Source organism: Diadema antillarum, unplaced genomic scaffold (assembly GCF_040938485.1).
Source record: "Diadema antillarum isolate AM-2024a unplaced genomic scaffold, OU_Dant_1.0 seq00000413_RagTag, whole genome shotgun sequence".
NCBI lineage: Eukaryota > Metazoa > Echinodermata > Echinoidea > Diadematoida > Diadematidae > Diadema > Diadema antillarum.
This window is the reverse complement of record NW_027271399.1, coordinates 30,891-55,560: the sequence shown is the minus strand read 5'-3', so window position 1 is coordinate 55,560 and position 24,670 is coordinate 30,891. Positions and strand designations below refer to the sequence as shown.

Genomic DNA, 24,670 nt, shown 5'->3' with positions numbered 1-24,670 from the left:
TGCTCTCACTTTGATACAAGAAAACAAAGCATTTTTTCTCAAGACTGACTTCATCTTTATCCAATGCTAGTAGTCCTCTAACACTAAACTACATACAATTGTACTTCCAATCAGTTTATGGTACATGAGGACAGAGTTCAAATTTGTTTGATGGGTGTGACTGCACAGTTGTTATGAACAGTTACAGAAATGAAAGAAACTATCCATTACAGGTATGCAAATATAACTAACACACTGCACTGTTGCACATATAACATTAATGGGCCACACTGTTCATGTACATTGGCAGTATACAAACACTGTTAAACTGTTATCACAAATTTGAAAAGCAAATTGACAAACTGTAAACAGTGCTTTAAAAATTTGACTGCTGTTCCATATTATGAGAAGATAGTAGAAAAACCGCTAATACAGGGTTCACAGACCTTCATTTTCATTTAATGTAATAACAAAGTGTAAAAACAATGTCAACAAACACACACACACTGACACATGCACACACATATACCTCTGTGCGATAAAGTTTCTGCACATGTTGGAACATACATACATCTACAATGTAGCTGTCCTCCTGTAATTTTCAAATGCAGAGCCTCATATCAGTTACATAACCTTGTTAATTACAACTGGACAAAGAAACAATGGTTGTCACGTAAATGGGTGAGGTTGAAGTGACAGTGTACACATCTGGACCATCCTGTGAGAGACTGCCATTAATATCCGGTTCATGAGGCCAAGTTCCAACACAATGTATCAACGGTGTTTCGATATACTGCATTGAACATTTGAACACCTCTCAGCTAACAAATGGGAGCTTGTTCCTTTAAACAGCGAGTGTATCATCTGAAACCTTGGATGGAAAACTGTGTGCAAGCAGCCTATTGCATAAAAGTTACAATTGTGGTAACTTTGCCATCCAATGGTAAGTACCGTGGCAACAATACTCAACAGCCAATCAAAATCAAGAATTCCATGGAAGTTACCATTGGATGGCAAAGTTACCATAATAGTAACTTTTATGCAATGGGCCCCAGGACAAATCTTGACACTGGGGAAGATCTCAACATTGAGACAAATCGTAACACTGGGACAGATCTTAACACTATTAGAAAGATCTCAACTCTGGGACAATCTCAACACTGGGAAGGATCTCAACACTGGGAAGGATCTCAACTCTGGGACAATCTCAACACTGGAAAAGATCTCAACACTGGGACAAATCTCAACTCTGGAACATCTCAACACTGGAAAAGACCTCAACACTGGGACAGATCTTAACACTGGAAAAAATTTCAACACTGGGACAAATCTTTACACTAGGAAAGGAAAGATCTCAACACTGGGACAAATCTTTACAACGGGAAAATCCCAACACTGGGACGGATCTTAACAATGGGCAAGATCTCAACACTGGAAAAGATCTTGCCATTGGGAAAAATCTGAACATTGGCAGAGATACCCTCTGTTCAAAAAATAGAGCTATGACCACAGTCCCTGTGGTAATCACAGGACAGCTCATGTCAAAGTTCTCCAGCTTGGAAGCAGCAGGGAAGATGTTCAATCAGAATACGTCCACACAGGTACAATGTACATACGGCCAACTGTCTTCGTGATACAAATTTGAAAGACAGAATCAAATTGGATAAAATTCTTCCAATATCTCTATGAAGTGAAAATCTATTTGCCTCCAATATTCACAGATATAACTGACCTTTCTCTTCAGGAAGAAAATAAACACACACACACACACACACACACACACACACACACACAAAGATCTAATCAACAATCAATGACAATGGAAATGAAATCAAAGATGGCTAAGAGGACTCACCGACTTTGGGTGCTTGGTAAGCTTTGTACATGATGGGAGGTTGTCCTTGCATGAACTGTTGTTGTGGACACTGGCTTGGCATACTGTGTAAAGATTGGCAAATAAAGATGATGTCATTGATTGTATGCATATTTTTTTTTTTTTTTTAAAGGGGAAATCCAGTCCAAATATTAGTAAATCTGATAAGAATAAAATAATACAAGTTCAACAGTAAAATTTTGATCAAAATCAGGAGAAAAATAAGGAAGTTATGACATTTTGAGGTTTCGCTCATTTTTCAGGAAACAGTTCTTGAACGGTCAATATGAATATTCAAATGGCAAAGTGGGCATGCCATACTCTCACAACTTGCCATAGGAGTAGTTTGTAGATACAATTTTGACATTTCCAGTTTTTCATCCAAACGCAATTATGCCCGAGGCTCAAATCCTGGTATGTCCAACTGATCACTATTCAAAAGTTATTCAACCAGGAATAACATCATGTTTCAGACTTTAATGACAGAAACATTGAATTTTTTCCCATTTTTTTCCATCCAGGATCACTGGAAAATTGTGAGGTTATGACATGGTTAGCTCACTCATTTGCATATTCATATCAATGTACAAGAACTGTTATGCAGAAATTACCAAAACTTCAATATGTCTAACTTCCTTATTTTTCATCATATTTCAGTCAAATTTTTACCATTGCACTCGTAAGAATTTACTCTTTTTAATCAGACTAACTTATATTTGGACTGGATTTTCCCTTTAATCTCTTTCTTTGCATCTTTTCATATTATTTACCATGTCCTACTGCAGGTGTACCTAAGGAGGAGAAAGCTACAACTTGATCATATCCTTGATAAATTCATGATGCTCTCGTGAACTCAAAGAGCAAGCCCACGCAACTATCAACAAAACTTTAAATGGAGTACAAACAGACAAACAGAATAGAAATTATATTGAACAAAATGAAAAAAAGTTCTTCAATATCAAGTTTCATATGGTTTTACCTAGCAGTGATATTGGTCTCAGCTTGGTAGGCAACTTTGCTGACATAACAGCATCAATTCACAACTCTCCCATTGGTTTGTGCAAATACAAGTAAATACTACAAAGTCATGTTTTTTATCTATAATCTGGCCAACTACTGCAATCCCTTCTCCCTAAAAGTTTTTTCAGGTAACAATTCTCTTTTCTTTTTCTTTTTTTACTACAACCGTTTGTACATGGCCAACAGAGAAAAATGGATGTATGTAAGTGGGAGACTAGTGTTGCCATGGCACCATCCCCTCCTCTAATTTGCATGTGGATGGTACTGATATCACTACTTTGAGAAAAAAACATGCAAAACCCTTTTTGTGTGTGTGTGTGATTAGGTTAAATTTTGATATAATTCTGTATAATGTAATTTTGTATTTACATCTGATTTTTAATATACCAAATTACCACATGTATCACACTTCTCATATTACTCCATGGTATTCCACGTTAGCTTAAAGGGGAAGGCTAGTAACTGATCAGTGGGAATCAGTGGAAATGCTGGGAGATGATTGTTCCAATCCTTATGGGATTCATTCAAGAGTTCATTGTATATCTATTGTTGTGTGAAAATGATTTGCTTCAGAATGGTCTCATATTCAAGTAATGTGCAGTTTAATGCTTCCATGTTAGCGTCCCTGGTCAGTGACGGAGCATTAATCTGCACATTACTTGAACATGAGACCGTTCTGAAGCAAATCATTTTCACACAACAATAGATATACAATGTACTCTTGAATGAATCCCATATGGATTGGAACAATCATCTCCCAGCATTTCCACTGATTCCCACTGATCAGTTACTAGCCTTCCCCTTTAAGGTGGGAAGCTGTACTTCTGAGGCTCATGGAGTGACAAGTCAGTTGTCACAGAATGGCTGCATTGCTCATGGAAACTCGTCTTACCTACGATATCACGTCTTTTGACTCAAACCAACAAGTCTCGAACTTCTCAGGTGTTGTCCTGGCAAAGACTGACGTATACTGGGATTTAATTACAAATCTTTTCAAGGAAGCTGGGATGCTACCTGTTGTTTTTTTTTTCCTAGCACTCTATATTTCCTTCATGTTTCTCATTTCTTAGTAGAGAACTGTTTAACAAAGCCACTGCAGCCACTAAGAAGCAGGAGAAAAAAAAAAAATTTGCGTCTTAACAACTGTGCAGAAGTACAGTAAGGTTTCTGAGATTCTTCAATCCCACTGATGAAGGGTAATGAAGTGTTTTGTCAGAATTTCTCTGAAAAAAAAAAAACTGTTATATATAGAAAGCTGCTGAAATACTTGCATCTGATTGGCTGAGAGCAAATCTGTCCAACAAATTTGTCAGGCAAAACACTTCTTGAAATGCCCCCAGACCTCCTACAAACAAACATATGAGACCGATACTTTCTTTTTCGGTAAAAGCTTCTAGCTTTGTTTTGTTAAAAAGTTCCACCCTGCTTAATGAACTCACTCTGACATTGCAGTGCTGCCTTATTCTGCAGGGACTTCTCGCAGTAGTTGCACTTGGTGGAATTTGAGAAGGATGAGTTGACAAACTGGTGCGGTCTGTAGAGTTCCTTCACCCTTTCCTTCTCCTTCTCTTTCTCCTTCTTCTCTTCCTTCTCCTTCTCCCTATCCTTCTCTTTTTCTTTCTGCAAAGGGAATCAAAGAAAGATGAGGAGAGATTTATGGATCTAGTGTAACGGTTCCATTTGATATCAACCAAATTCATGTTCAAGTCCAAGCAATGTACATGGTTACCACCAGACAACACCCCCCCCCCCCCCCCCCCCACTCACACACACAGAAATAGAGTAGAAAATTAAATGACAACAAAAAAATACATGGGAATCTAAAGTTTGGCAAAAAGTCAATGTCAGACAAGAAACGAAACAAATACATGACTATACATCATATGCAGATAGGAAAAACCTAGGAAGCAAAGTGGTCCTACTGAACTCTGGAAAACATGTTGAAGGGCAGTGGCAAGATTACTGTGACTCATATTGCTGATATCTTTTACAGACCATTCCTTTGAGGGGCGACTTTCATCCAGAAGCAACTGCTGGATTCAGAACATGGTCTATGTCACATTTGGGTCTTTATTGCTTGCAATTCTTTTTTTGCTGATTGACACATATGCTGGAGTGCTTTCACTGCCTAGTACTGGCGCAGATGTCTGGAAACTAATTGCCAATGAATAGAGATTACCTAATCCCCCTAATCCCTATTATGTTACCATGGCCTTCCTGTCAACTGAGGCACATTGTTGAGTCTGAGTGGGCTTGCTAATCTATAACTACATGAAGTTTGGACGGATTGACGGAATACTGATGAAACTAGAAATATCACTTAAGGTGATTAATACCCCCGCCCCGTGACGACAGTCTTACCCAAGGAATGATCTTTCCTTGATCTTCTGCCATTTAAATGCCGTTACCATGGCAACGCAGCTTCCGACACGTCCGAAAAATATGTCTTGCACATCTTCCCACCAAGACTATTGTGTGTGCCACATTTCATAAGCTTTTGTCAAAAACTGAGGAAGTAGTTCAATCCACAAGATCTTTCCTTGATCTTCCGCCATTAATATGCCATTACCATGGCAACGCAGCTTCCGACACGTCCAAAAAATATGTCTTGCACATCTTCCCACCAAGACCAATGTGTGTGCCACATTTCATGAGCTTCAGTCGAATACAGAGGAAGTAGTTCAATCCGCAAGGTCTTTCCTTGATCTTCTGCCATTTATATGCCGTTACCATGGCAACGCAGCTTCCGACACGTCCGAAAAATATGTCTTCCACATCTTCCCACCAAGATCAAGGTGTGTGCCACATTTCATAAGCTTTGGTCAAAAAAATGAGGAAGTAGTTAAATCCGCAAGATCTTTCCTTGATCTTCTGCCATTGATATGCCGTTACCATGGCAACGTACTTTCGGGTACTGTCAAAAAATGCGTCTTGCACATCTACAGCCAAAGGCACACATCTGTACCAAGTTTCAAGGAAATTGGGCAAAAACTGAGGAAGTAGTTTGCAACACAAAATTTTCCATCATTTTGGCTCATAATATGTGAGCTGTTACCATGGCAACATACTTTTTGTCACTGTCAAGAAATGTGTCATGCTGACCTATATCCTAAGACAAACATTCAATATGAATTCCATGAGAATTGGAAGAACACTGATGAAGCAGTTTTGCCATGAAGCATTTTGCCCTATATTTTACCAATAACATGCCGTTACCATGGCAACGGACTTTTTGCCACTGCGGAAATATGTGTCTTGCACATTAACATATTCAGATGAACATCTGTACCTAATTTCATAAAAATTGATCAAAAACTGTGGGAGGAGTTCGCGACGCAAGATTTGTACCCATTTTTGCCCATAATATGCCGTTACCATGGCAACGTACTTTTGGGTACTGTCAAAAAATACGTCTTGCACATCTACAACCCAAGGCACACATCTGTGCCAAGTTTTATGGGAATCGGTTGAAAACTGAGGAAGTAGTTCGCGACGCAAGATTTGCAACGGACCGACCGCCCGACCGCCCGACCGCCCGACCGCCCGACCGCCCGACCGACCGCCCGACCGCCCGACCGCCCGACCGTCCGCTGATTCCTATATACCCCCTTCAAACTTCGTTTGGCGGGGGTATAAAAAGCATCACAAGTAATAGGTAACAAGTCTAAGCACATACAGGGGTAAGTTCAACCAGAAAGAAAGGGAAGATTCATTTTTCACTAAACTTAATCATCTGAATATGATACTGTGTGTGTGTGTAAGGGGAGGGGGTGGGGGGGGGGGGGGGGCTGGCTCATTTTTTCAAAGTGTTTTCAGGTTGTATGAATAAACACAGAATCCTCCTGTCACACGTATCTGACATCTTGAAAGTCGTCAAACTTTGTGACATTGATTGACGAAGCTGTCACGGTCAGTGACGAAGAGTCCAAGACTGTCAGAGTCCCCCTACTGTACCCCTTCCTCTCTATCTACCACCTGCTGCTCTCAAATGAAGGGGGGGGGGGGGCAGCCTTCATGGTGCAGCACACTACGAAGGGTGTGTCTAGGTTGGCAGCGCCACACAATGCTACCATAGAAGTGGCTCAGGCACGGCAAGATTTTATCTTGTAGCTCCACAAATTTGATGGTAGGACTGCCAGCTGTTTTTGTCAATATCTTCTCATAAGTTCCCATAGCCCCTCTCGCTGGGGCCAATATCCACTCATCGTTCGCAAGGAGGATGAGTCAGCGTCTCTTTGAAACAATGAGTGCGGCTTCTCTGGGCTCCTCCCTACTCTCTTCTGACTGGATCAACCAATGCGACTAGGGGTAGATCTGTGCACGTACCCTGGTAGCTTACGCCAACAGGCAGCCGAGTCACTCTGAACAGCTGATTGCAGCTATGAGGTTGGGGATTGGAGCTTGCGCAGGTATACGCACTCGTTGTACCCCAACAGTGACAACTCATGTGGTCACATAATTCTTACATTGAACTCTGGTAATGAAGTGACATATGTAACAGCCATGCAATACATTATGCTATTTATCTTCAAGATGACTGAAAGGAGCACTACAGGTGACCAGCAGGTGTCTTACGGCAATGTTTGCTTTTCTGACTGCTGAATAGGGTGCAGTCCTTCCCATACTTCACATAAACTAGGGTTACACTTTCACATCCCATTGTTCAAATAAGGCTATGAACCAGGAAAAGCTTGCTTCAAGGGCAAGCACTCATTAAAGCTACAACATAGTTCTCCAAAGGGCTCAAAATTAATCTTCCACTGTTTGGAATTTGCTTGCAATACGTCGCAAGGGTCTACCAAGAAAATTACTTACAAGTAGCTGATGTGATCTGTCAAGATAATGGCTAGTTTTGGAGGATTTAGAGATCAAAAGTGTAGAATAATTTTGATTGTATGCATAAAACTTTATTCCAGAAGAGCCCATACAGCATTGTGGGTAAGTACACTGTACACATAGAATGCTGCGATTGTGCATTATCGCAATCATATTTTCCAACAAGCTACATTTGATTCACTCTTGTGCAGAAGATCCATGGAAATGGTTGTGGCCCAATGTGTCAATCATTAATAATGGAAAATTCTAAACTACCTCTATCCGGTTTGCTCTAAGATTGCAATAATTCCAGCGTACCTTTTTCGTGAATATTTTGCATTTTCATTGTCACCTGAACTGAAATAAAGTTATTACAGTTATTTAACACATTTTTTTAATGTATACCTATGAATGTGTATGTTATGAAGCAATAATTGACAGTTCTGCAGGCATACACGAGCTATGTTTTCACTACGGAGATACACATGTGGCAGCTTCTACTTTTGCTGACATTTCTGTTCGATGTCCTCAAAAGTTGTGTGCAAGGAATTCTCATACTTGCTTTAGAATGACCTTTTTCCATCCCACATTACGCACAGATCATATGCAATACAGGGAAAACAAATTTACAATGAGGCCCAGGATTTACAATGTAGCTCATTCAATGCTTCAAACATTCACAAATGATTACACTGGCATCAAACAGAGTGATTCATATGAAATAATCAATCCATTACAATGAAATATTTCAGGCATTCTTGTCTGAATAGAAACAGTCTCCCTGAACATACCAATAATGATCAAAAGTATTTTGTTTTCAAAAAACAAACAAACAAAACAAATACAAAATGGGCTTTTCATCTCATTGTGAAATGTGTCAATGGCCAAAAAAAAAAAAATAAAAAATAAAAAATAAATATGCAACTTCATGTAAAACTGCCAAAATGGTTTATACAATTAAGTGATTAATGTAAATTTTTACTCCTGCATCACTGACCTTTTATATGGGAATGAAAGCATCAAACATTTAAACTACTACACCAAATACACAAAACTCTTAATCAGTGAGGAAGTCTGCCTATTCTTTACAAATTGATGATAAAACAGAATTTACTATCGTTTCTGCTTAACTTTATTTGGCTGCCATTCTACAACTCAAATGTTGTTCTTCACATGTTCACAAGTGGTACTCTGTGCGTGAGCATGTAGGTTGCTTAATCCCTTCTACTTTGTATGTTTGCCCATACCTCACAGGAAATGCACATTTTCTTTTCACGATGTGCACGTGGACGACTTAACTCTACGTGGAATCAAATTTATGGAAGCACATGCAAGTTACAAGGTTGCAATTTTGAGAAATTTGGCAGACACCCCATGGGAATTTCCACACACTTGTAAAACCATGACAGTTATCGCTTTCAAAGGTACTATCTCAAGTCCGTCTTTCCCACTGTGGGAATTTATGTGACAGTCATTATTCCAGACACTGCCGTACGCTACCTTACCTTCTTTTCTCTCCTTTGGCCGCCCACCTTGAGAAAACTAAGTTTCCTTAAGACTGAGGTCCTTCCCGGCCCTTCCATGACATTCGCTGTACGAAAAAAAAAGAAGAGAGAAAAATAATTTCCCAGGCTGCCAACAATTATGAATCCATGTCGGGGAAGACTCCAAAGAACAACCGGGGAGATACCTGCAAATGTTACATGCATCTCAATGGGCAAAAGTGATTCCCAAATCAGGCACGATTTCTTAAATTCTACCATCTGTATACGAGGAGATACTGACGTTTTCAGAAAGCCTCCAGTAGAATCAGAGAGACTTGCGAGTTCTAAAGTAGCACTCCCTGGCTACATATTATTACATTATGATAAGGGGAATAGTGGCGACAAAACGTGTGATTCCCTTTGCCATCTTAATACTTTGCTCAGAAAAGCAGAAGGTATAATCTTCGTCATAGAATTTACACTTTATAAGAATAACTTGCATTGGTACAATGCCATGACATTGACTTTTTTTCCCTTTTTTTTTTTTTTTTTTTTTTTTTTTTACAGGGCTCTGAGCATCAGCAGTTCACTAGCGGCTGATGATATTCAAACATCCTAAGAGTAGCTGACACTTGCAGGACTTGTGTTGCCTGACAGAGGGAAGCCACGAAGTCAAGCAATTCACTTTTGGAATACCAAACAGGATAATCAACGGATATCCATGTACATTGCATGACTTGCAGGCACAGACTTTCATTTCACATTTCTTTTTTTTTTCTACATTTCTTTCCACAACACTTTCAAGTTTAGAAAGATCTACAAATGTATCGTTTGACCCCATTCACTTACAAAATTGTACCTTCCTTCTGGCTACATTTTGTTTCAGTGGTAGCCACCATTTGGAGTCATGCAACTTTAGTAGCCAGTCTGGGCAACATGACGTCATGCAATTTGGAGCATGGGTGCACGCTCACAAAAGTTTGAAAGTGTGTAAACGCATCCTCCTCATCCACACTACCAGAGATTGGGCAGCACTCTACAGTATTCGACACCCTACGCTAGCGGAGTCTCGGAATTCTCACCTGATTGCTGGAGAGAATTCTCATCGGTGAAATTCAGCGGATCCGCCAGAAATTCCGTGAGTGAGAGTCGCGCCTGCCTCCTGCGCTCGGCCGTTAGTGAGCTGTGTCCGCCAGATTCATCGTTCTCAGAGCTGAAAAAGGAAGATGCAACCCAGTGTAATGAGAACAATGTTTTCATGTCCTCCCGTTTCCATGGAAATGGGATTTCCCATGGTTACAGTCTTCCCATCCTTACAATGCCATCGCGACGGGCAAACGGTGATTTGAAACCTTACAGGTCGATAATCTCGACCATTGTATGGATGTTTCTTACTGCAATTTTGCACTACAAAACACAGTTTCCACCTATGTAAGTTCAAACATCAGAAAGAGTTCATTTTTACAGACTCATGTTTTCAGCCTATGGCTAAAAATCCTTTCATCAGAAATGAACCACACTGTTGACTAGTGAATGTTCAGTGTTGATATCAAAGCTACATTAACCAAAAAGCCATTATAAATCTAACCAATGATAGTTTTCCACAATAAATCATTAGCAGATTCTGACATCAAAATTGCTCAATCTTCAACACCTCAGAAGCTTTAGTTTTCACTGCTACTCTGACAAGGCAGAAGATTGATGCAATACGAATAATAATTTCACTTGCATGTAAGTTTGTATCTGGAAATTACCTGTGGTGTGAGAACACACTAGCAAAGAGGGTAAAAACAAAGGCACAAAAACTTCATAGAAACATTAGATGCCCAACACCAAACAAACCTGACAGACATGGAGATACGATGAAAAGCAGAACAAGATATAAAGTGCACTCTAAGATTGAATGCTACCGAGTCAGATGCATGGGTGCGGTACTACGACAGCTGTCATCATACATACATTGATGTATATAACTGCAGGTTGTATAGTTCATAGTACCACCACAGAAGTAACGCAGGGAATGAAAGCATTCTCATTGATGGGTATGAAAGCTGAAAGGTAAACTACGAAGCACAAAGTGAAAAAAGTGGAAGTAATATATTACAAGTGATGCAAAAACACAAAACATAAAAAAAGCAAGCAGGCAAAACTCAATTACAACTGTTGCACTGAGAAGATATACAGTACAGAATACTTAAAACAAAACAGTATTCTTGAGAAAGATGAGAACATTTGAATTACAGTGACTTTTGTGTGAAGCAACAGCACAAATTAATTATACAATGCATCCGTAACTGAAATTTAGAGCAAAGAAATACTTGATCTGTTTTGATAACTACACAACACACTTCTTTTTTTTTGTGTGTATTTTTTGCTGAAACAGAATTGAAGTACAACAACTATCAAATGCACTCTTTGACATTAGAACCCATAGATTCATTTGGGTATCAATGGCTTCACACATGCTACTGGACTGTGATATGTTGATTTGTATATTCTTTGTTCAACGAGGCTGGAAAATACTATTTGGGAAGGTGTGCTAATAATTGATGTTATCACTTTGAGTGATTTTTGCCTGACTTTTGTCTTCTCTTTGACACTGGATGACATCCCTCATTCCTTTTAATCTTATTTGTTTGAGTTTTGTGCTAAATATATGGTCTTTCAATAGTCTTTCTGTTATTAAAAGTCAGCACAGCAAATCAAAACATTGTTTGTAGGTGCAACAAACACAGGACAAGCAGATGAACATCTCTCAGTTACACAGTAATTCACAGGATTTAATTTAGTATGATGTTTGTCATTAAAAGATGTCATTTGATACACACTTAACTGCATATTCTTTTGTCCACTGCACAAAACTGTTTACACACTTGCTAACAAAACTTTAAACATACACACTTTATGTATGATCAAATGATCTATGATCTTTATTTGGTGTTTGATTGTAAACTCATGAATAACTCAAGTTCCTATGAAAAGTGTAGAAAACCTGAATTATTTTCAAGTCCAGTGTGCAAGCTGTGAGTACTTGAATAAGCAATGATATATGAGAGTGGATGGTATTTTGATGCTCAGTGTGTGGATACAAATACCTTAACATGGCAACTTGTGGCAGTGGTAATGAAAGTACAATGTATTTGTGTCTGAGGCAACAATAACATAACTTGTCAGACAGGACGAAATGCTATCAAAATCATTCTCAAATTCCTAAGAATGTGATTACAAATGGCTCTTTCTCTTTGCTTTAACTTCCCCCCGAGATTAACAGCATCTACACTTGTACAATTATACATTCTATCATCCAAGCTGAAATAACCCAAGTGCTTTTTCACTTCTGTGCATGAAAGCGATTGGATTGGCATGGTCACAGCACAAATTCCCAAACAGCTCAATGTCATCATTTTAGATATCTTTACGATTTTATACACCAGACTATTTACAATACAAACTCTATGAAAACTGTTGTTTGAAATTACAGAATTTACAATGCCAGTAGCTCACAACATGTGACTGAAGGCCCAGTATGAAAAAGAACAGGATACCCCTAATTAGCTGTTTCCATATCAAACAAGAGCACTTTTCACATGCACCCCCTTTAATCCTAATCCCATGCAATACAGAGGGGAAACACTTGCACCGCCCTTAAAATCCATTGTCTAGCGCCTAATCTTTTCAGCAGGTCCCTGTAATCACACTCTGACACAAGGGAAATGAGATATTTTCAACAAGTTCCTCAATTGCTTCAATGGCTAGAGTTCCATTGGCTAGAATGATGACCACTTTGCACTAGTTATCATATCAATAAATTCATATCCTGTTTCAGCCATTTCACTGCTGATCCAACAGCCATTCCATTGCACCCTTCTACAATTGCCAGAAAATGCACAAAAAACAAAAACAAAATGTGATTCTGAGAAATTTGTTTCAAAGTGTCAATATCACATGAAAAAAAAAAATCAATAGCATTTTTAAGCATACATTCTGCATGTATTTTCAGAATATGATGGTAAAATTGATTGTATCCTTTCTCGTAAATTAACACTATGCCTTAAAAACAAACAAACTTTAACAAACCCAAATGAATGAAAGAGACATTCCATTCACTGAAACATCTATTGAGAGAAAAGTTGTCATATCCTTGTGTCCAGATAAACAACTTCAGATTTCACGTCACCATATGAAACGGGTGTGAAAGTGGGATCACACCTTTCACACTCTTTACTCTGTCCCTTCCTTACCATTATAATGTTCATATGAGGAAAAACTTACTTTGACTCTCCTAGAGAGAGCAGCATTAACCCTCCTTCACTGTAATTTAAATAGAACTTGTGACGGTTCCCCCTTCCCCACACGAACTGTAAGATTTCATGACAGGACTCTCAATTTGATCTTTGGAATTAGCCATTGCAGATACATTAGTAACACAAGTATTTGCAGATAACATATACTTTTCATACATGTACGCCTACGGCATGCAAGTCTCAAATATTGTCTACAAAACAGTTCACGTAAGTGATAGTGACCTTGACCTTCCCGTCCAAATCTCCACCCTACGGATTTACTTTGAAAAACTTACAAAATGCCACCAATGTCGACTGGAGAGCATAACCTCGCAGTCAAATCTCATTCTCAGATTGTGGTTTATATCAGAAATGGATTCAGCTGAAAAGATGACTTTTGTATTCTTGATCGCTTGTGGCATCTTTCAGCCTCTGTAAGCCGAGAGTTTCTAGCCTATCTCAAACATACCCAATTGTACAAATATAAATCCCCCAAATTGGATGGAGTAATATTGTAATTAAAATAGCACACTCACGCATAACATTTGTCACTCAAAGATCAAAAGAGCACTGTGATAATGTCAAGTGATATTGCTGTAATTTGTGAACTTGTATGATGAAAAATGATGGTTACAATTCAAGATACAATTGTATGTACAGTGACATGATTTACAGTGTACCATTGTGCATTTTCTTTGCACTGCATTCCACATGTACATTTGTACAAATAACATAACAGAGGAGAAATGTTACAAATTTCAACTGGCAGTAATTCATATGCACTTTCTACGCCAGTCTGGATTCCAATGAGCTATTGCTCGAAACAAAATTTCCAACTATTAAAAAGCATAAGATATTGAGAATAGAAAATAAACAACAGATTTTCATGCAATGATGCAATATAGCCAATCCAAGAGATGGAACAGATAGATTTGTTGACTACTGAAAATGCTGGCAAAAGAGAAAAAGTGCTTAGAGAGTACCCAGGGTATCACCATCACACAAAGAAAGAATGCAGAGTTCAAAGCTTAAACATATCACTGTGTAGTTGCAGCTGGACGATATATATGTGTACAATGTGAAGTGACTTGGGGTGACGGCTGAAGAGAAATACATACATGTATACGCAGGTGAGTGGAGTGGCCTATAGTGATTGCAGTATGTACATGTACACGGCAAGGTCATATTGAAGGCCTCTTGCACTCTGATTCTGACCAAACCAATTCCGAGAGCCTTTTGGTAACCCAAGGCTTGCTGCGCTGCATTTTTCTTTCAGACATGGGAAAAAAAAACTATGAAAACCCAACAATAATTCCAACACAAATATAAATTATTATCATTTTTTTTTGGAAGATGAGGCAGGCTTTACTTCATTCTGCTTCAATGTCTTTGATCATGATTGGATGATGGTGCAATATTGAAAGGAAATTATAAATTACAGTGAAATTTATGGGCACATTCATCAATAGTAGCCCACACAGAAACTACAAATTCACATTTAAATTCTACTGCCAATTCTTCATTTCACAGAACAATTTATTCGTATCTTTATCAAAATACTTAGCCTAACCTTGTTCCCAAAATCACATCTTGAAACCTACATAAATGGGCCCCTATCTCAAAGTACAAAACCTCCTACATGAACAGAGTGTAATAAAGTCTCTAGTAATATCATGTTCAGGCAAAATTCATTTCATCAAATTGGTAAAAATATCAAATTCATAGGATTAACGCAGCAGCAATATTTGAGGATCCAGATAGTAGGATAAATAAAACTTGACACGATCAGAACCAGGATGCCAGTATGGTCTCATATGGAACATCATTGGTCAGAGTCTGTGTGCAAGGGCTTTGAGTAAATTGATCATAGTGTACATGGTACATATATAAAGAATATATCAGTGAAAAGGGGGCATGGTGGAGGTGTCTGATGAACTTTGTGTGGATGTGTGCCGTGCATCTCTGAGGTATTGAAATAATGGGGCGAGACAGAGAGAGAGATTGAACAATTTGGCGTGCACAGACTTACAAGTAATCATACTCCTCATCTTCCTCCTCCGAATCAACGATTCTGAAGAAAGCGATCTGCTTCAGGGGGTCTACTGGGGGCCTTTGGGCAGCAAGTGGGCAGGGTGGGTGTGTGTGTGTGCAAAGAAAATGAAGAGCTCAGGTGCACACAGTGAAGTACACATTATTGCGCATTAGGTGCGAGTAAAAGCAGATTTTAAGCAACATACAAAAACACAAGTGTACAGTCTATACACCACACTGTTAGGTGAAAATAACCACATCCCAGGAAGTGTACATGAACCCGTATGTCAAAACCTTCTCAATGCACTCAGTTATGCAACAAAATTGTGTGTGCAATGATATGTATCCCAGGCACATTACCCACGGTGATAATGCTTGTAAGAGAGAACTGCTCAAAATTCATGCCAGTAATGATAAATCCTGAACTGTGTGTATATACTTATGCAGCTCTTTGCCAGGGGTCGGTTGCTACATATTGTAATTGCAATTAGTTTTTGATCAAACTTTATAAGTCCTAACAATATGACTTTTGTGATCTGTTCACAATAGGCATGCAACTCTCAAGTTATAATGTTATCAGCTTATATGAAGAACACAAATGATACACCTATTTCAATTCACATCAGCCACATCATGAAGTTAATTAAGAATTTTCTACAGGAAATTTAGGTTGGTAAATGGTAGCGAAGTCATTCTCAAATTTACATTTTTATATGCAGGCTAGCGGTTTGTATATGCAGTTACAATGCCCTTTTTTTAAAAATTATGATTTAAATTGTTTTCCTTCTCTTAGTCTTCAACAAATTAATCACAGATTAAAAGATCCTGTACATTTTATGCCATTGCAGTGCCCCCCCCCGAAAAAAAAAAGAATAAAAGAAAGACAAAGATGAAAATGTATGTTTCTTTCTTCATACGTGTACGTATCCACACTAGACCAACCTCTTTCAGACTTCATTACAAGGACACATAAGAGGTGCAAACGTTGCTCACTCAATAAGAAAAAAATTGGTTTTAAGCTGTCTGAACACAAGATTTAATGGTGTACAAAAGTCGAGTTATGTTTCTATTTGGACACACAAAGATGTTAAGCCACCTGTTGCCCAATGGAAGAACTTTCCAAACAACTTGCACACGCTTGAAAGTTAGAGAGAAGGTGCCAGCTAAGAATGAAAGATCGGCCATGTGTTAAATGCAAGTAAAAGCAATGGCAAAGTCCGTGTGCTGGAGTATAGGAGTGGACACACAAAGACACTCGTGGACACGCAGATCAGATTGGCCAGAGCATTTACCCCTCCTCCATCTCCATCTCTTCCTCCTCCTCCTCTTCCTCCTCCTCATCTCCTTCATCCTCCTCCTGTAACCCCTCCAACTCACTTCGGAGGATTTCATAACTACACCACAGCAAGCGGAGAAAGGAGTGCGGGCAAGGGGTCATTCCAATTAATCTCGTCACACTTCACTTCGGCTTCACACGTCAGCTAAATTTTTGAATAATCCTGAAGTCCCCTCAATTATGTGCTTGTGAGAATTAAAGCCTGCAATCATTTCTTTTGAATATAGACCCTTCCTTTCAAACACAGAAATGTGATAAATTCAAAATTTCAAGATTAAAAATCAACAAGGAATTCCATGGCTGCATAACAATTCATATAATTGTATTCCTTCATATTGTTTTTCTTTAATGAATTATGAATTTGTTTGCATTGTGAGAAAAAGTATGTAGTACATGTATCTCTCATTCCTCATCCCCCCCCCCCCCCCCCCCGGCCCTTTTTGAGATGATACAAAACCTAGCTAAACTGGAATAACTACAAGACTGGGTTCCTTCCATCCTCCATTCAAGGAACAAAGCGAGTGCAGGGAAAAAGCTGTAGGGAGCATGAGGTATTAGCATGGCAATTAAGTACAATGTATCTGACAGCCCTTTTATTTAGTTTTGTTATGCTTTGCTTTGCTTTGCTTTGCTTTGTTTTGCTTTGCACGGTAAGGAGCACCCAGCAAAGCAATGTACACTATAAATGAAAGTATGGTTACAACCTGCAACTAGCTTTAAGTCACATGGGATACTGGTGAAGTACTTTATGGCATTAAATATTCCCTTTACTTTTCATTGCCATATCGTCGGTTGAGAATGATAAGGGCGTTAAGTTGCCACATAACCCATAGTGTTCAAGACCACTTAACGCCCTTCTCATTCTCAACAGACGATATATATCTAACAGATTTACATTTATATATTATCTTATTGTGGAAAAACAAAATAAATTCAAACTCGAACTCGAACACATCGTCTAATTCTCTGTGTCTCTCCGAGCTATAACATACATGCTGTACGGTAGCTACAGTATTTAGGGGACGAGTATTTCTCTAATATGTGCTAAAAATGCATCCCACAAAGCAGTGGGGGAAAAATGCAAGTTCAACCCTCTCATCACACTACCCTTCCAATTTCTTCCTGCTGTATTCTTTAATTCCCCAAAGTAAGGGGGTGGGGGAATCTACACAATCATTATTTGACGTCATAATTTGGCAAGGACACCTTCACACTTGCACGTGTGTGTTCGTCACAGGGGTTAGAGCGTAGATTCAACAATGTTGCATGTCTTGTTGCATTGATATTTAGGTGATTACACATTTTTCTTTTTAACCCGGCTTAACGAACACTTAGAAGCCAGCAAAAATGGATTAGCCATCCCATGACACAGATAACGGGAGCTTAACGTACACTGGGAAAGCAGGTAGGGATGAGGGAATATTAAGGTCATATAGGAATTAGAGCAAAGGAGGGGTCTGTAGTATGCCGTTTGTGTTTGCCAGAGTGTTGCAAAGCTGGTATGGGATTCACAAAAGATTGTCCTATTTGGGTGGCATAAAACACATGTTGTCAGGGCAGGGTGTTTGGCACAGGGACATAATGCTGTCACGCAAATATTGTAAGAAGCACCGAGACTTTGCGGCCAAACGCTTTTACACTTCACCTCTTTGTGCACACAACATTTATAAGCTGTACTCAAAAGCTGCAACAAAATTGAGTGCATCAAGTGTATACATAACCAGTCACACACTGCCCAAATGGATTTGCCAACATTATCTCTGAGAAAATGGCAAAATAAGGGGATTACAAATGTACGCCAGAGAATTATGAACTCTTCCAATTGTACAAACAAAAATTGAAAGTCTGATTTCTTAAATGTCTCCCGTTTGAATCTTGGAGACAAAGCATGTTTTGCAACTCAGAACTTCATGTTTTCATGAAGCATATTACTCTTTGTTTTGGATAGACACTTCATGTTTACTTGCTGAATCTTCTCTTGTTTGGTTTCATTGTAATTTCAGAGGCACTTTTCTCAAAGCAGTGTGTACATTTTATATTGGGGCCGATTATTCTGGCATATCTGCAGAAGGTTTGGGAGTAAAGTGGGACAAATTAGATCCCCTAGGAAGGTTTGGGAGTAAAGTGGGACAAATTAGATCCCCTAGAAAGCTTTTGGAGTCAGATGAATTCCAAAGTTCTGAAATCATAAGACTCGTGCACAACTCCATTGGGCTTTGCAGGTGACAGGTCATATATACATATGATATTTGTACACAGATTGATGTATGTGTGCATTTGCAGTGCTTTTCCATTTCAATATGCCTGTGCACTGTCCAAATCTACCAATATTTCACTTGCTAGGAAAGTTGTAAATTGGACGGGGAGACACTATCCACAGAGCCACTAGTCTCTACAAGCAGTATATCATTCTTGGGGTGACGAGACCTCGTGTCTCAATTGGCATATATTCAAAACCCTCCTACAATGTAACTCCATTTTGAATATATCAAAAATACTGATTTGGGATTTTCAACTCTCACAATGATCAATATAATTCAAAGCAATGATTCTGCATTTATATGAACATTGATTTTATTTTGTAAAAATGTTTAAAAAATGAAAAATGTATTCACTCTCCTGAAAATTCATTATCTTTGAGACAAGAGGTCTTGTCATCCCGATGGACGATAGATTATATAAAATATAGCTTTTGAGTTCCATAATATGTATTTGCGGGTGACCAAAAAAAAAAAAATAATAATCCTTGAGAAGGCATACTCACAGTCGGGTGTCATGCATAGACGCACTTCGCTGTTTTCCTGTGAAACAAAAGCAAACAGAACAAAGCTCACATTTATGGGTGCTGCAGTTCACTGTAAATCTCATGTACTTTCCCCTTTTCATCAATAATGCCATTCACATCCTAAAACAAGTATACATCCACATATCCACGATATCTTTGTTCCTTTCACATATGTCAAATCCATGTTTCCCCACACACATTTTATGATTGCCTTACAGTAATGAGAAAAAGTTATCTTACAGAGGCACACTTTGATATGGTCAACACATTGTGCAACTCTTTCCATTATCTCAGGAAGAACATCTGTAAAAATCTTTCCTTTCCCAAAATCACTTTACATTACTCATAGTTAAAACAAATACCTTTTTATTGAACACTTTCAATATCTTTGTCCCTCCTTAATCATTCACAATTATCATCTACAAAAGATAACTCAAAATAGAGAAGGTTTTGTAGTTATTCCCAAATGTATCCCTGCATCTTCTTTCAAAGATTATTATTTATGTTTATTAGTTCTACAATCACATCATTACTTTATGGGGGGGGGGGGGGGAGGGTGGAAGAGATGAAAAGATGAGTTTTGGAGGAACACAGGGAGAGAAAAAATGAAGGAGATGATTCATACGAGTCTGTTCTGTTTGCAGGTTGTGCTTCTGTCGACGAACCACCGGTATGTTTTGGGCACTGGGTGAGGACTTGGACGATGAGGAAGAAGAGTTAGCATTGTTTGTTGGTAGGGCACCCCCTTTACCATCTAACCCATATCCATCATTCTGTTTCTGCAATGGACAAATAGAAAATCAAAAGAAACAAAAAACACACAATGCAATTTAGAATGTGAGCAAAGTTTGGGAACACAAACTGAGTGAAATATCTTATTGCAATAACATTCTGTTTTTCTATTTGTGGCCATTTAGAGACATGCAGGTGTTGGCACACATTACCATGATATGATTTTTTTTTTAAATTGAACAACTCACTGTTACATCTATACAGCAAAAAACAAACAAACAAACACTACCAACAACAACAAACAAACAAAACAAAACAAAGAAGAAAAAAAGCATTCAGCTCTTTATAAATGACAGTAAAAATTAAGCCAGTTAGATTAAAAATGCCTTCAAGTGTTTCTATTCTCTCATATCTCTCAGAACAGGCATACTTTACTTTGAACAAATTTGATTCCTAAACAAGGACAACAGTCCTGACAATGTATGGAAAGTGAAAGAAAAAATGTCACACTATGACAATTCTTCTGAGAAGTCCAGTTTGTAGGCTGACAACTCTAAGAGGATGCAATTGTCATCCCATAAAAGTATGGAGTGTCTGAAATAGAAATCAGATAATTATACACAGACACACAGAGCACCGAATTGTTCTGGTGCATGCGATATACTGCTGACTGACAGGACAACAAACTGCCGCGCTACAAATTCAATCCACCATCTCCAGGAAATTGGCTCTGGAGTACCCCCCAGACGACATCATCGAACCTGGCCCAGGGGTGCTAAGAGGAACTTCCTCGCCCCGGGCTAAGACCAACAGGGGGTACCTTCAATACTAAAGAGAGATTAAGTCTTGCAAACTTTATCAAACAGCTGCCACGCATACACCCGGCTCAAGTCGAGAGCCGAAGCTAGTGATTTACATTCAATGAGAGGTATCGAGGGAAGACTTATAAAGAGGAAAAGAGGTCTCGACATGGGAGTCATATGTTTTAGCTGCAGTGGAAAAAGAATCATGGTCGTAGTGATTTTAGTGATAGCAGTAAAAATAGGAGCAAAAGTAATTGTTGTTGCAGTCATCGTCGTCTTCGTAGTAGTGTTAGTAGCAGCAGCAGCAGTAATACCAGTAGTAGTAGTAGTATACTGCAGTAGTGGTAATAGCAGTTAAGTAGAAGAAGTTCTAGAAGAAGTAGTAGTAGCAATAGTAGTAGTAGTAGTAGTAGTAGTAGTAGTAGTAGTACTGTAGTAGTCATAGTACCATAAGTAGTAGTAGTACTTGTAGTAGTAATAAAAGTAATAGTACTTGTAGTAGTAATAAAAGTAATAGCACTAGTAGAAGCATTAGAAGTAGTTGCAGCAATAGTTCAAGTAGTAGTAGAAGAACAGAAAAGTTAATTGCAAGTAGTAGTAGTAGTAGTAGTAGTAGTAGTAGTAGTAGTAGTAGTAGTAGTAGTAGTAGTAGTAGTAGTAGTAGTAGTAGTAGTAGCAGTAGTAGTAGTAGCAATAGCAACACCAGTAGTTATTTAGGGTAGAAATTACAGGGATAGCTTATTAAATGAAATGATGATAACAATAAATTTTCTAAGAAGAAATGATGTGAAAAAGCCATTCTAATGAGGAAAATATTGCAGCCTTCCGGGCGTGAAGGGCAGAAGGTTGCGCCTGCCAGTATGTCGATTGCCTTGATCATGGCAGCTGCGGCATCTCAAATGCTCTCGACCCGTCTCTTTTCTCTCGTTTCATATTCGAGGTCTGACAAGTTGTGATCGACGAGAGTCTCCCATGGGAGTCTCATGGGTATCAATTCACACACAATGATACCCTTCATGGAGCTTAGAATGGGATGCCATCGGTTGTGAACCAAACAACATAAACACTACAACAGGACTTTGCCAAAAAAGTTGAGAAAGGCACCCTGGGTTTATGCCCGAAATTACTAGTGCTCCTCTTGTGCTAAAAACTCCCTATCCTCTCCCCTTTATCTTCTTAAAAGTGTGTTAAAAACATCGCAATTCATGCAAAAATAGTTCCCAAAACTTGTGTATTCAAAACCGATCGTATGTTATGAGAATTTTATTATCAAAAGCTTGAAAAGAGAGATTAAAAAATAAATAAACAAGCTGAAAATACAGCTCTTGAGTGATGCAAATGAGAATGAATACACTAGGGTGGAAAAGACAACCTTATTATCCCCTCCCCATCCCTTTCTGGAATACAATTTCTGTTCTTTTTATAACTACGAGTACATTGTACGTAATGACATTTTCATATCAACGCCTGATAGTTTCATGAAACTATCATGTTAATCATATTACTGATTTATTCAGCCCTTTGTCCGTGGTACCTGAAAATTCTACACCTAAATCCAAGCTCCTATCCCGCCCCAAGCCTGAATGTTCGGCACTGTAATAAAATGGGATAGTAACACAGAATGTCACATATCACACATTATACAGCTCTAAATATGCAGACCCGACTGTGTAGGATTGTGGGTCAGGGGAGGGGGTATGGTAATGATCCATGGATTACGCATTTTATCAGGGCACGGCAGATCGGGGGAAAAGGCATCTGGCTAGGGATATAATCCACATATGTAGACTGCTCCGAAACGGAGGAGGTAAGGTGGGGGGTGTTCACATCACAGAAGTTGGGAATAAATCACAACCTGGCCACCCTAGCCAGCAACGGTTGATGAAATTAGGCAGCACTTCCTTGAATTCCTGTATGAATGAATATTTCAGCCCCTAAAGTACACATCGTCGTACCTCCGGCCTCACATAGGGCGACATAATATGCAAGCCCTATGTAGTAGTTTTCTGCAAAACATGCCTGTAACTTTGTGCATGTAGTCCCCCTGTAGTCACTTTAGTGTACCTTCATGGAAGCTTTTTTACTGGTTGGCAATTTGAAGGAAATTTGAAATGTGGAAAGTTCATATCAGGACTCATTGATTTGTCTTTCTTGCTTTTGTTAATTGGTTTGATTTTTTTTTTTTTTTTTTTGGGGGGGGGGCAGGGCAGAAAAGGAGTAATCAATTAAATATTCTCTGATGATATCAATCAAATATTCCCCGGTGATATCAATTAATTCAACAAGTTTAAAGCCTCACATAAAACCTACAAAAGTACTTGTCTAATTTCACCACACAGACATAAAATCAACTTGGGGGTCACCTGTGGGCAAAGGATGAACCCATTTTCCCTCTCTCTTTCTTTCCTGCAAAATAGGGAGTATAATCTGGTGAGACCGTCGAGCTCTCTCACGGCGATGGTCAAAGAGGACGGATTCAATCAGCTCTGGCCGCTGCTCCCTAATGGATGTCGGTAATGGAAATTACGCCTTCTGTCTGGGCTTTGTACCGGCTGCCCGAGGCAGACGGAACAGAGAGGCAGCATCCGAACGCATCACGATGTCCGGCCAGTACACTGCCAACACCGACCGTTCACCGCTCAAACCATGCAAGTGGCAATCGGTAGTCCTTTTGCTCCAAAGTCAAACTTTTTAACTTCTACCTACAATGTACACCTTTAAAGCTTCTTCTTTTTTAAAATTTACTTGCTTAAAAATTTAAAATGTGGAATCAAACGATAAACTATTTCATGGAGGTATGGCTAAGCATTCCCTTTGACACAAAATTCAACCAACATGTAACAAAACTTCACTTGAAAAAAAAAGAAAAAATCTTGCACAAAATATGACGTTCAAATCGCCTCATGCAGAGATGGCTTGTAATGCTACAGATCAGTCATTCACTTTTTGTGCTATTTCATTTCTGAAAACTTTTAAAATTGACACACATCGATAGCTCCGTCTGACATGAGTCATGCAAAAGCAAAAATTAATACAACAAAAAACACGAAAGTTATCAACTTATCACACAATGTCACAAATCATACATACTTCAGAGTCATAACCTATCAGGGCACATCCTTTCAATTTGGGTAACATCTTCAAAATGCCAAAGTCTTGTTGTATCACCAAGACAACTACAAAAAAAATGTAAATATCTACAAAATCGCAGCTACACATTATTCCCGCTGCAAGAACTACATGGGTGTTCACTAACCATCTATAATTTTCTCCCAGGCTCAAATTTCCAAAACTTACACATGGCAACCAAGAATGACGAGTTCAGGTTTGCATCCATTGCCAACATACAAATTGTACATGTACTTTGTATTATACATGTGTAAGTGGTTACTCCATGCTACACTCTAGCTGATACAGCAACACTTGTCGTGCAAGAATCTCACTTTTGGAGATGTGCAAAAAAATACTATGTAAATCAGAATAAGAGCATTTGAAGCACACACACACAATGTATCGTTGCTGGGGTGAC

General features: G+C 38.8%; 1 protein-coding gene across 1 annotated transcript in view; it reads right to left on the bottom strand.

Annotated features, from left to right (window-relative positions):
* Positions 1-24,670, bottom strand: part of LOC139732343 (uncharacterized) — a gene marked incomplete at its 5' end in the record, with an annotated part of 84,632 nt that overhangs the window by 51,430 nt on the left and 8,532 nt on the right. Inside the window, 7 exons of the mRNA XM_071643214.1 lie at positions 1,835-1,917; positions 4,312-4,492; positions 9,193-9,278; positions 10,254-10,384; positions 15,484-15,564; positions 19,586-19,622; positions 20,232-20,385. Of these exons, the coding sequence (XP_071499315.1) occupies positions 1,835-1,917; positions 4,312-4,492; positions 9,193-9,278; positions 10,254-10,384; positions 15,484-15,564; positions 19,586-19,622; positions 20,232-20,385 (753 nt within the window). The remainder of the gene's footprint in view (positions 1-1,834; positions 1,918-4,311; positions 4,493-9,192; positions 9,279-10,253; positions 10,385-15,483; positions 15,565-19,585; positions 19,623-20,231; positions 20,386-24,670) is intronic.